Genomic DNA, 13,792 nt, shown 5'->3' on the forward strand with positions numbered 1-13,792 from the left:
GTTACAAAATGGTAGCTGCTTTATTTTTCTCATTAATCTATTTTCCATTCACAACTTCCTCATTCTATACTTTTGTTTCATTCACATCTTTTATTTTTATATAACTCTGAACTCCTAGCTTAGGAATTAGAATCATGATAGCCTTTGACCCTTTGGACTTAGTGTTCATATATACTTACATCAGTGCTTGGACCTAGACTTTACACTATGAATTTGGTTTGAGTATACCTCTGGCTGACAGTGCCGCCTCTGTGCTCTACCCTTGGCTAATGAGAACATCCTGACCAGTTATTTAGGGAACATCTGGCTAAGCCAGTTGCTGACATTTGGGGTGTGTGTGTGTGTGTGTGTGTGTGTGTGTTCTATGCTGGTGCTATTACTACATGTGGTTGTCACCTTCTTATGGCCGCAAGATGGCAGGGAGAGTGAACAACTGCTGGTTGAACAATTAACAATGCAACTGCATAAATTAAGTCAGGGTATCCTCCAGAAGCTTCCACATTTTTTTCCTCTAAAAGTAACTCTTCTGTTTACACAAACCCTCCTCAGTGGAGTTCGAGTGCTGACCATGAGTACCTAGGAGTGTGAAACATTCTTCAGAGGGCAGTGGATTGTGATACTCAACACATAATCTAATTTTATGAATTAGAAATAGGGAGTATGACTATGTTTCAATCTCTCAGTCTGTCCCTATATATTTTCTGTACAAATTATCTTCATACTGTGTAAAGTCTTAAATTCTATATCCTTTTAACATCACAGGAGGATGTTCTCATGCCATTAAGTATTCTTAGAAAAATCATTTTAGTGGAAACATTATATTTTACTATATGGAACTATATTATTTATCACTAATTAGTTTACTGTTTATTGCATCAATTTTCTGCCTCTGCAAGCTGTATTAATGCTTCTGTTGGTAGGAAGATTTCATGAAGATATCTCTATGTGCATATATTGAAATATCTTGCTCAGGATTGTTCATAAAGTGTTTTCATGATCTAGATAGCTTAAGTTTGGTTTTGAATATTTCAAAACTTGCCCTGTTTCACTTTTCATGGGATATTTTATAAATGTCTTTTCATACTATCTTATTCTTTAACAAAGAGATCTGACCACAATTTAACATTTTTGGGGCCAAAGACACATTTCCTTTTTTCCTTTTTAATTTTTTTTTTTTTTTTTGAGAGAGAGAGACAGTGCAGATGAGCAGGAGAAAGGTGCAGAGGGAGAGAGAGAATCCCAAGCAGGCTCCACACTCAGCACCGAGCTTGATGTGGGGCTTGATCCCACGACCCCAGGATCATGACCTGAGCTAAAATCCAGAGTCAGACGTTTAATTGACTGAGCCGCCCAGGAGCCAAAGACATATTTCTAAACATGAGTTGTTGAAGTTGGTGGGAACTGAGTGGTGCTCTGAGGTCTGTGCTAGTAGGCAGGCTGCTGATCTCACAGCAACACTGCTCAGGTTGAGAGTGATGAGGATGAAGACTGGCTCTACCTTCTTATATTTTCTCTCTGGGGTCAAGTTAGACTTCTTCTATCAGAATATCCAAATTACTTTTACTTAAAAATTTTTTTTAATGTTTATTTTTGAGAGAGAGAGAGTGAGAGCAGAGGATAGGCAGAGAGAGAGGGAGACACAGAATCTGAAGCAGGCTCCAGTCTCTGAGCTGTCAGCACAGAGCCTGATGTGGGGCTCGAACTCACGAACTGTGGGATCCATGACCTGAGCCAAAGTCCGACGCTTAACTGACTGAGCCACCTAGGCACCCCTCAAATTACTTTTAAACTAATATCCAAATTACTGTTAGTTCTGTGATAAAATGTTTTTGAAGATGTACATTTGTTCTAATGGGATATATTAGAGAAGAATTTGAAGATCATGCAAATTTTGTATTTATGTGTGATTTTGCCAATAAGAAACATTAGGTGAACAGACAAAACTATATACCTAGCTAAATTCAGCTGTGTAACACCACACACACACACACACACACACACATACCCCTCTAGCATCTACCAGTTACCTCCATTTGCTTTATGTGATCCAAGCCACACCACCCATTTGGTGTTAATAATTTTCTGTCATATTTTTCAGGTAACTCTCCTTCTTTATAATAATTCCCTTTACAATAACTCATGTCACAATAACTTACTTTACAATAACTCACAGGCTATATGCACTCTAATGCCCTCTTTCACAAGCCAACCTTAGGTCTATTTCAAGGTGTTTTTTATCTGTTTATTTCTTAGCCATTTAACACATAAAAACTGTGCTGCCATTTTTATTAGGTTTTGGTAGGTCTGATTGTTTATGTCTCCTCCCAAACTCTTGTATACAAAACCTCATGCCCACTGTCATGGTATTGGAGGGTGGGGGCCTTTGGGAGGTGATTCCTGCCTTTACAGAAAAGATGCAAGACAGTTCCCTTGCCTTTTCTGCCCTATGAGGACCCAGTGAAAAGGTGCCATTTATGAGACAAGAAAACAGGTCTCTGAATCTGCTGGCACCTTGACCTTGGATTTCTAAGCCTCCAGAAGCCCAATAAATGTATTAATTATAAGCCACCTAGTCTCTGGTATTGTAACAGTAGAATGGGCTGAGCAAGGTTTGTATCTTTTATTAATTTGTCACTGACACATTCCACATTGACACATAAAAATGTTTGTGTCTGTTGTGTGTTGTGTCCTGGTCCCATTTCCTTTGGTAAGCCTTGTGTTTTTATTGTGTTATTTAGCATCATGAGGTGATATCTTGGGAACACATAAGTCACATAACAGAACTGGCTGTATACAGAGTTCCCTGGGAGAATTCTTACACATGACCCTTGTGAAAGCTACTTGTCTTTAATCTCAGAAGCATTTCTCACTGCTGTGCTGAAGTCCAAAACTGTTTGTTTTCTGCTGAGGTTGATCTGAGATTGACATTAAATAAGTTGGGACAATGAATGTGTCTCCCAATGGCTGGTTCCTTCTCAACTTTCATTTTATTATTTTTTTAATGTTTATTCTTGAAAGAGATAGAGTGTGAGTAGGGGAGGTGGAGAGAGAGGAGGAGACAAAGAATCTGAAGCAGGTTCCAGGCTATGAGCTGTCAGCACAGAGTCCCATGTGGGGCTTGAACTTACAAGACTGCAAGATCATGACCTAAGCTGACATCAGATGCTTAACCCACTGAGCTACCCTTTTAAAGTATTATCTTATCTTATCTCCCATCCCTGGTCACTCTGCTCTCTGCTGTGTTTTATTTAATTTTTACTTATCAAAATTATCTTTTTTTAAAATGTTTTATTTACTTTTGAGAGAGAGAGAGAACAGGGGAGGGTCAGAGAGAGAGGGAGAAACAGAATCTGAAACAGGCTCCAGGCTCTGAGCTAGCTGTTAGCACAGAGCCTGACGTGGGGCTCAAACCCATCAACCATGAGATCATGACTTGAGCTGAAGTTAGACACTTAACTGACTGAGCCACCCAGGTGCCCCCTTATCAAAATTATCTTATAGGTATGATACCATTGTATATGTTATATTACGTATTATTATTTGTTCCTTGTTCCTATTAGAAATATATACTCATAAAGGCAGATAGCCTATCTACCTTGTTCAAAGTTATATTATCATCACCTAAAGAATTCTGCAACACACAGGGATTACAAATATTTGTGTTTTGTCAACTGAAGATTATTTTTCTGGTATTTAACATGAAAACTATAATGCCTATTTCCTTGTATGTGTCCATCTAGAATTGTTTTGGGATTTCCCTAATATGAAAGCATCAGCCTCACAAAGATTTTCAAAACACTACTAACACCTAAGAACTGGGTATACACATAATGACTCAGAAAACAAACTTAGGCCTTTGTTTTTCATACTATTTTCTAACCATTTTCTTCTTTTTCTAAACTACAATTATTTCACTTATGTTAATATGTAAGAACAGGCCTCTGAATATAGCAGCTTGAGTGGTAAGAGAGATGAAGGGCAAGAATTTGTGGGTTCTCAACAAACACCGATAGAACATGTAATTAGAGCTGCTGGCTGGGTAAGGGGAATCTGACAGATTGCAACTCAAGAGACTGTTGACCACTACAGGGAGCTAAAAATCCAGGGTTGAGTTTCAGCAAACATTTATCTAGTGCCCCCTGATGGCAATGTCCAGTGCTAGAGGCTGAAGGAATGAAATGAAAGATAAAATAAAGATCCTCCCCTACAGGAGTGTAGAATTCAGTGAGAAAGGTGTAAAACATGGTGCACATAAACATAATGCTAAGTTTTAAATACGTGTTGTTCAAAGGGAAATACGTGAAAGAGTGTCACAGGGCAAGGAGTGCCTACTATTTAACTACTTGCCTTTGGACTCTGGGAGAGTTTGGATTTGAAGTGGGCTGAACTCGAAAGAGGTGCTGCACCAGTCACCTGCCTGTGTTCTCTCAAGTCCATTCCCCTTTCCTCCCCTACTCTGCTTTGTACTTCAGGAAAGTACATTTCCCAGGTCCAATGCCCACTGGTTTGTGGACGGGTTTGGCCAGTGGGAAGCTTCTGCTGAAGATGGGAGGGCCAAAGCAAGGGGAACATCAAGCTTCCTCTCTCCATCTTCTTTGCTTGGGCAGCATGGTCGGCTATGGCTTGCCTCCTCTGTGGTTCCAGGACATGCCAGCCACGACCTCCATGATTTCAGGGTCAAGCTGGCGGTCTTGGTCCTGGGCTCTAGGAATCCCTGTGTCCTTCCAGCCCAGGGAAAGTAGAAGCTTCCTTTTGACGCTAAACTTGGCATTGCCTCGCTTTCCCGTTTGGCATCTTGGCTCTTGAGTTACTCATGCAAACCAATTTCCTGTCCTTAGTTTGAAATCTCCAGGGATGATTTTTGTGTGGCTGCCTGTACCCTTGGGGAAATAGGAGTTACACTCCTGATCGGGAAGTACAGCACAGGCTCTGGCCTGGAAAAAAATGAAGGATCGGGTGGAAGAGTTAGCCTGTGGGAAAAGAACGGTTGAATCCCTAAAAACAACAGGGACTCTCAGGAATCCTGAGGACCGTGCTGTTGAAGTAATGCCATTCTGAGCCTGGTGGGTCTTGGGAAGGCTAAGGAAGGTTCTGTCTGTACAAAACATAAGGACAAAATGTTGCCTGGGAAGAGATGGCACCTATGGAGGCAAGCCACAGGCTGGAGGATTTGGGATCCAGTCTACCTCATTATTTTCCATCAGGCTTAAATCGGCTGTACAGGACTCTTAGGAATGACTCACCCACTCAGAAGGCCAAAACTGGAAGTTCTCTTCTTCCTTCAGATCATATGCATGAGGATGCTAAAACTTTTGTATGTGGAAGTGCTTTGCTCAAGGTCGCACAGCTGGCATAGCCAAAAGGAGAGCTCCACTCTCCTACCTTCGGGGAGAGGGCTTCTTTATGCTGTCATCTGGGTCTTTAGCGCTCCCCAGGTTTTTCATTATATCACATGGAGGTTCGCTCCTTCGGTAACTACAGGATTTTAAACAATTTGAATGGGTTTGGCCCCTACTGATAATCTCTAATTTTGAACTGAATATAATGAGCATGTTACTCATTCCAAAGTAACCAGCTTGGAGTGATTTTTAAGTTGAATGATGTAATTTAATAAAGCAACGACATTATGTAGTCAACTAAAATGCAGGTAGGATTTAGGTAGTAGACCGTACTCTCCTTTGTTAGCAAACACAAAAAGCAAGCAAGCAAGCAAACAAACAAACAAACAGAAAATCCCTTCGAGACTGTGGTACTGACTATATTCTCTCATAGGTAGTTAGCCTTTATAAAAATCCTATTGTTGCATCGCTCGTGTATGGAGACTGAATGCCACGGTTTGGTGGGAGATAAAATACACTCCTTGAGGCCAAGACTTTAGAGACATTATCTGTTTAATAAATATGATTGTAAAAGCAATAAACAAGAGCAATTATACATTACACTACATAGTATTTAACAAAAAAATACATCAAAAAAGTCATTTGAAAATTAGAAGTAGTTCCGATACTATAAGAAAACTTTCTTTTTTTTTTTAAATTGGCTTCCTATAAAAATAAGTTGGCAAATGAGGGATTTCAATGCTCAGTTGGAATTCTGGAAAACACAGAACGGCTGCCAAACACCCCACTGCTCTCAAAGTTGCTGTTTGGAACTTCTGAAAAAAAAGTAAAGCAAACCTCTGCATTCTGGACAGTGAATCCAATTAGGAATAAGGCAAAGGAGAAAGTGTCAGCTGGGTAGTTCAGGGTAGAGCATACACTGTTTGTCCTCTGGGAGTTTTGGAAAACACTGCAATTTCAGATTTTTAGCTTGCCCTGAATCTTCCCTTCCACACCCATCCCTCCCCATTCACTCCTCTGGCCCACCAAACTCCTTACTGTGTTTGCACCTGCTGTTAGTGAGTAGGTAGGCACTTGGGTCCCTCCCATTTGTAGGCTCTCATTACTACGTTCTCTTTGGGATTGAGCTGGAATGGCAGGGTGCAGCAGTTCGCAAACTTCTGTGTGCATCACAATAACCTGAAGAGTTGGTAAAAACAGACTGCTGGGCCCCCACCCACTGGAGTTTCTGTTTCAGAAGGTCTGCAGTAGTGGGACCCCAAGTTTCTAATAAGTCTGAGGTGATGCTGATTCTGCTGGTTTAGGTACCACACTTTGAGAACCAGAGAGCTAGATCATAAGAACAATGAGGCCCCCTCTGAGCAGTACCTAGCCTCACTAATCTCCTACAGGTGGGAGGGAGCTTGGAGGAGAGGCACATGAGGACCCTGGAGATGTTGACCAGAGAGCTGGCCATCTGTGACCGCTTTCGAAAATGCCAGGCATCTCATGTCTACCTCGATTTTTAATTAGGACTCACAAGCCCATTCTTCCCTATGTCTTCTCACGGAGTCTTTTCATTTCTCCCTTCAATGAGTGAGTTTCTTCATATCTACTGTAGGCAAGGCACTGTGCTAAATTAAGAGGGTTTTTCCATTTCTCATAATTTTCCAGTTAAAATTACTTGAACTGCAACTCTGCGGACCCCCTGGGCTGTTTTGAGGGAGCCTCTTTTCTCTTCCCAACATTTGGTCTTCCAGATTAAACTGGGGTGGCTCCAACTGAAGTGGATCGATGAGGATGTTTCCTATGGGATAGGAAGCCTGGCAGTTTGGGGATCAATTGATTTCTACAAACAGATGGCTGCCGCAGGCATAATCCATTTCCCGGATCCACACTGGGCATCCTCAACCACAAAAACTTCTGCTTGATTAACTTCTGACTGTGGCTTTCTTACTCTTCTTCTGCCTGGGCTACATAAGGGCAGGGCTCCTCAAGACGTTTGGGACGCCCCCATTATCCCCGGGACACTGCTATAAACTGTTACTGGCCTGGGAACACGGCCAAGAAGGAGGCTGCTCGCTCTGAGTGGTTTTTCAAAACTGTTTTCTACTCTATTTTAGAGTGGGTTTTACCCAACTCATAATCCTCCAAGGGCTTCTGCTGGATGTACTTTTGTTTCCTTCTTTCTCTGGGCCTTCTTTCATTACTGCCCTGGGCACACAGGGATTTTTTCATGCTTTGAGCCATTCTGCTTTAGTTAGACATCCACCTCCTCCCCTTTATGCTTATTAATTTTTCCTTTGCCAATACGACGATACTCAGAGATCAGAGAGCACACATGTGGAGTGTCTGGGTTCATCCTTCATAATCAAAATCACATCCTAATGTAAGAAAAGACCTCCATATGTTCTCAGACTTTTTGACACTCTTCAGTATTAAATACATTAACCTGCTGCTTCTTCTGGTTAAAATCAGTTTTATTTTACAAATATTTTTACTCTACTGTGAGAGAACAAATATTGGGTAATAGCAACCATTACAGAAGGAAATTGCCCTGCCACATAGTAACATGTTCAAAACATTTCTTGCAAGACTGTTCTGGAATCTGCACACGAGAGATTTTTGTTAAGGTGTGAAAATTCCACTACGCATCTGTTTGCTTTCTTTTCCAGTGTACATGGCCAGGTCTGAATTGCTTTGCATATATATCAACTCTTTCCCACACATTGTATGCTTCCAGGTGAGGAAAGGCAAGGCTATTTGGAAGAGGCAGGAGGAGACAAAGGGTATATGGAGCTGAACCTGCATCGCAGGACAGCTTGGTCAGGGTGTAGGGAAGCTGGCATGCTGACGGGTCAGAAACTTGAATGTGGCAAGGGCAAGGTAGGCAGAGGCTAGGCCAGTATTTAGGAAATACTGAGGTTAATGTCCAGAATCTAGCAACGTGTTTGGGAAGAAAAATGTAGGGGGACTTGAGAGACAACTTGGAAACCGGAAGGAAGAGGTACAAAGACATCAAGAGATCATAATCACACAGGGATAGCAAACACATGGGGAGGCCAGATGATGGGTAACTGGGATTCTCTGTTCTGTGTAGGTTGGGGTGAGAGTAGGGAAGCTGTGAGGGACAGCCTGGGTGATGGAAAGGTCCACTTCTGACATGCCTGCCCCCCTGCCTGCCTTCATCACTCTGCTTGAACATGTGGAACTTCAACTCGCTTCTTCGTCCCTGTGGCCATACAGAATGCAAAAAGCAGCCCTGTGGCCACCACTGGCCAACAGAGCTACCAGAGATAACTTAGAAAAGGAAATGGCAATGAGGGGAGTGGAACGGAGAAACAGCTCAGGGTTTTACACTCCTGTGCGTGTCTTTGTGTCTTATGAAAGGGGCTGGGGTGGCTAATCCACTCATCAGCCTGTAGTGCTAAAAGAGCTGTTAAATCTAGGGCCAAGAATGTTTCCAAAAACACATGCAGATTTCCTTGGCCTCTATATGTTATGAATGTTCTACAAACACGACCGATCAGAAAAAAGAGAGAGGGGGAGAAAGGGGGAGGGGAGTGTTTTTTCCATTAAAATAGAGCACCTGTACACTGCCCCTCCAAGCATGTTCTCAAGGTATTGTCCACATGCACAGGCTTAAAGCTAAAAACCCTTGTTGTCTGTGTCTGAAGAATTAAAAAGTCCCGATGCAGTGAGTGTTTGTTTGTTTGTTTGTTTGGATTTTGATTGTTTTTATTTTATTTTTGTTTGTTTTTGTTTTTACTGGCGTCCTCCATTCAAACATTTACATAGGTAGGGATTTCTTTTGTGCTTTGATTCTCAGCAACTATGGAAATACTTCCTGGCAAAATAGGAAACAGAACAACAGAGGAAAGAAAAAAAAACATAAAGTTAGTGGTCATGAAGGATGGTGCACTTGACAAGAGCGAAATTCTTTCCTGATCGGCAGGTCGCCTGTAGCCTTTGGGGGTTTTCCTTAAATTGCAAATTGCGCCCCAGCAGATCCCCGCTTTGGCGTTGAAGGCGGAGTGGCGTGTCTTGCTCTTTGCAATCGGAGAGATGAGTCACCAGGTTGAGTAGAAGGGGAGGGAGGGGAGGGTAAAGCTACTCTCCTAAGAGAAAACGTGTAACACTTACTCACTTAATGGCACTGGAAATGGGAAGGTGTCAGAGACTGTGCAGTGTGCTGCCGGACGCTCCTGGCGAAGGAGGGATCGCCACTTTAATAGAGTCAATGGCGCTGCGCTTCATACCCCGTAGAAATGGGATCGAAAACCAAATGACCCACAAAAACGCGCTTACAAGCTTTAGAAGTAAATAGACAGGGTGAATGCTTCTCTGGACTTAAAGACAGAAAAGCCTCTTTCTTTTGAACCTAAAGCAATTACACATTGATCACCCTGTCTCCCCAAATAAAAGAAAGCACGCTCTGAAAACTGGACCCCAGATGTGGCCCCAGTTGTTATTATTACTTCCGACACAAGCCAGTCCCTGCACTGAAATTTCCCCTGATACAGCCAAGAACTCCCCCCTCCACCCAATCCATTTAAAGAGAGGGCTGCGTTTTCACTTAGGCACGTGCTCATTTTGTTTTCTAAGTAGCAGATTCAAAATCCTAGGCAATGGCCTTCTAGAAGGTTTGGTCTTCTGACATTAGAGGGAGGCATGAATGGTTATATAATAATTTATCCACCCTGGTCGGCAATGCAGGATCTAGGTGGCAATATTACAGCTTCCTGATTCCTGACACCAACAGACAGGAGGAAACAAGGCAAGCCCTGGATCCCAGTGGTGGTCCCGTGGGTCTGTCAAACTCCCTTGGAGAGTTTCCTCTGCCATAAATAGTATGACTCTAGACCTAGCTGTTGGGCTCCCATGTTTAATTCATAGGCAGAGAGAGAGAGCTCTACTGATACACGGTAAGGTCCGTATTAAGACTTCTGACAGGGGGCAGGTAAAAAGGAGGAGAGACTCTGCCGATCTGCTCTGTAACAGTCTAGCCCTCCTGCGGTTTCCTTTTAGGAAACCTGACTCCTGGGATGTTCTACAAATTTTATGCCTCTTGGTCTCAAAATTCCCAGGGTCCGTGTTTCCTGAAGGACAGTTGTTAGAGGACTGCTGAAGTAAAAAAAGAAAAAAAAAATCCCAAGGGTCATCAGCCCCGCTCTCCTCTATTGTGTCACTTCTCTACAAGTATTCTGGAGTAATCTGCCCTCCTCAGAGTCGTCTATAGGTGAGGCTGCCCTGTCTTATTCTGTACCCTGCTCCTCAAAAGCTGTCCGGCCCTCCGGATGACCAGAGCCAGCCTCTGAGGCCTGTCATTCTTGTTCATTATTAGAGCAAATGTTTTGCACTTTGCCCGTGAACATTTTTGAAGCCCCATATTTTAGAGCAAGGGTTTTTGCAACAAGAAGAATAAAGTCACAAGAGAGGGGACGAAAACTACATAGGAGCAAGAAGGCTTTCTTCCCGCCCCCCTCATTCCAATGGGAGGAAGCAGGGAAAAAGACATTTTAGCTGTTTCTCTCAGGAATGTTAGAGCAGGAGAAAGGGGTTACGTCAAGCGAGAAAGGGGTTAGGCAGAGTCAGCCATTGACTAGCCAGGTTGAACAGCTGATGGCTACTGGGAATCATTTACCTATGAGCTGGGATTCCACCTTGTCATCTATCAGTTGGCCAGGCCTCCTGAGTTCAGTCTGAGGGATATGGGGCCTGCTTTCAGGGTGACTGACTTGACTGACCATCTCTCGTTCTTTCTCATTTTGCATCTGGGCATAAACATTAATCCCCGGGATCTTCCTAAAACATTAACAGACAGCATCACTACCAGGCGTGGGAGACGTACGTCACGGCATTTCATACTTCCGAACCTGTCAGGGAGAAGGACGGGGCGGGGTTGGGGGGGCGCAAAGACGTGGGTAGATGGACACGTACCTTTTAAACTTGTAGATGACAAACACGGCCAGCCCCACAAACACCACCGAGAGCAGCATCAGCATGGCAGATCCACTGTGAGTTGGAGTGAGGTCTACCAGTGGAGCTAGGGGAGAAAACAGGCATTGTCAAGGGCAGAGATGGGGACATGCCTGACTCCTTACGAGGCTCCCAATCTCCTCATGGAGGCATGGTGAGTGCCAGGAAACCAGGTCGAGTCTGCACACAGATGCATGCCACACGGCTGACGCCTGGGGGCATTTGAGCCTGTCCTAGCCCCCAGAATGTTCTAGCTGGCCTATTTAGGAAGTGCAGTGGATGACTGGAAACACAGACCCTGGAGCCAGACTGCGTGGATTCTAGGCCTGCTCTACCCCGTGCTGGCTATGTGACTCTAGGCATGTTATTTCACTTAATGGGCTTAAGTGGTGAGATGAGGATAGCAGTATATACCTTACCAGGTTTTGTAGGGACCAGATGAATTAATGTATATAAAGCACTGATAACAGTACTAGACATGTAGTAAGTCTTCCATAAGTTTCACAGTTTATTACTACTGCTGCTGCTATTATTTTTAATCAACCCCTATAAGACTATAATTATTACATTTTCCTATACTCTTTAAAGTTGTTTTTTAATATTTATTCATTTGTGAAAGACAGAGAGAGACAGAGCACAAGCAGGGGTGGGGCAGAGAGAGAGGGGGACACACAATCCGAAGCGCCTCCAGGCTCTGAGCTGTGTGCACAGAACCTGATGCAGGGCTAAAACTCATGAACTTTGAGAGCATGACCTGAGCTGAAGTCGGACGCTTAGCAGACTGAGCCACCCAGGTGCCCCACATTTTCCTATACTCTTGAATGCAAGCTTTCCTCACACTAAGCAATGCACATCACCAGAAAAACCAACAGGGAGATTTTTATGAATTATCCCCCCTCTTTCTCTACTGTCCCCACAACCGTCACATGAGACAAAGAATAAGGAGTGGACTCATAAGGCTGGAGCATACTTATTTCTTCGGCACACAGGAAACTGATAGCTAAGTGTGTATTTCACAATAGCAGCCAGAGTGATGCAGGCAAGAGGGATGTACAATTCGGGGTCATCTCTACAACCTCCCAAAGTCCTGACAGCTCGCGCCAAGAAGCACCAGCCTCTCAGATGCAGTGAGTTCTCCTCTTGGGCCAAACATATGCCTTTGCATCCAAAAAAGTCCTCCGGCCCTGAATTTGCTCCCAGAGCGTAGAATCTCTCTCCACCTCCAAGTCCTCCGCAATCTTAGGGCCAAACTGTTCATGCTTTAAGGGCTTTGTTTGCAATTAATTTTCAACCTCTCAAAAACTGACATTTTGCAAATATAGCGTAGCTCAAGCATAAAAGGCAAACCACACACACACCTCAGGAGCCTGCATGCTGACCTTTATCTTCCATCATTTAAGTCAAGTTTGATAGTCAGAAATGTGGGTGACCTTCAAGCACCATTTCCTGCGGTTTGTCTCTGTTGAGAGCCAAGAAGGCAACATCCTGATCACCTGGGTACAAAAGGTTCAGGACTTGGTGACGGTATACTGATGCTCTCCAACAAGATGCGAGGTGCTTCTGCTCTGTCTGGTTAGGACTGCATTCCAGCCGCTTGGTGCCAGTGAAAAGCATTGTTCCAGACACCAAGCCATTTTGGTGGGAATCAGGGATCAAGTTCTCTTTCTCAGAAAACGGGTTTAATTGTTTCAGTAGAATCAGCTTTTTGGAAGCAGGGAAACTAAGCAACCCCTGTGATCCTCTCTCCTGTGTAAGTCGAGCAGCGCTTGAGCAGCGCTTGTGCTGTGCGGTGCCCGTAGGTGAGTCTGTGTGTGGGAGGCTGTGGTGAAATGGCCAAGGCCAATGTGCTTCCAGGTCAGAATGAGAACATGAAAGTGTCTTTCATTCACTTAGACAAAAGCAGTGCCATCGGCAAAGGAGTCCGGAAACACTTGAGAACTCACACCAGAACTGGTTGGATGTCACTGGAGAAGAGGACGCTTTTTGTTTTTCATGGACATTATCACGACTGACTCACACAAATGGAAGGCGGGGACAGTGACCTCTGCTGAACAGATAAGAATAGTGAGGCTCACACTGGTTAATGTCATTCCAAAGGATACAGAACTAGGAAGTGAAAGAACTAAGCCTTAAAACCGAATCCTAGCTCAAACACACACACCTGGAGCTAATTTCAGTAGAAGATACCAGACATTTAAAAACATTTATCTGAGAATAGGGGGTAGGGCTGAACCTACAGTGTGAGAAGCAAATTAAGTGGCACAAGTTAAAATATTACCAAGTCTTAACGGGACCAGTTAGAATCATGGAACACATTCTTACACTCAGACATGTATATGTTCATACATATTATACATGTGTGCATGCATGCATGGTACATGTGCATCAAGAAATGTACCCAGCACCTGACTTCAACAAACATGAACCCACAGACAATATTATTTTATTTCTCCCCATCTAGGCCCAACAACCCCAACTGTTGGATTATTCTAAAG

General features: G+C 43.5%; 1 protein-coding gene across 1 annotated transcript in view; it reads right to left on the reverse strand.

Moving 5' to 3' along the window:
- Positions 1–5,912: 5,912 nt before the first annotated feature.
- SORCS1 (sortilin related VPS10 domain containing receptor 1) overlaps positions 5,913–13,792 on the reverse strand; it is a 514,658-nt gene continuing 506,778 nt past the window's right edge. Inside the window, exons 26-28 of the mRNA XM_077748457.1 lie at positions 11,259–11,364; positions 10,963–11,123; positions 5,913–6,154 (exon numbers count right to left, since the gene is read on the reverse strand). Coding sequence (XP_077604583.1) covers positions 6,075–6,154; positions 10,963–11,123; positions 11,259–11,364 — 347 coding nt within the window. The 3' untranslated portion in view covers positions 5,913–6,074. The remainder of the gene's footprint in view (positions 6,155–10,962; positions 11,124–11,258; positions 11,365–13,792) is intronic.

The sequence above is a fragment of the Crocuta crocuta genome, unplaced genomic scaffold (assembly GCF_008692635.1).
Source record: "Crocuta crocuta isolate KB4526 unplaced genomic scaffold, BGI_CrCroc_1.0 scaffold619, whole genome shotgun sequence".
Lineage (NCBI taxonomy): Eukaryota > Metazoa > Chordata > Mammalia > Carnivora > Hyaenidae > Crocuta > Crocuta crocuta.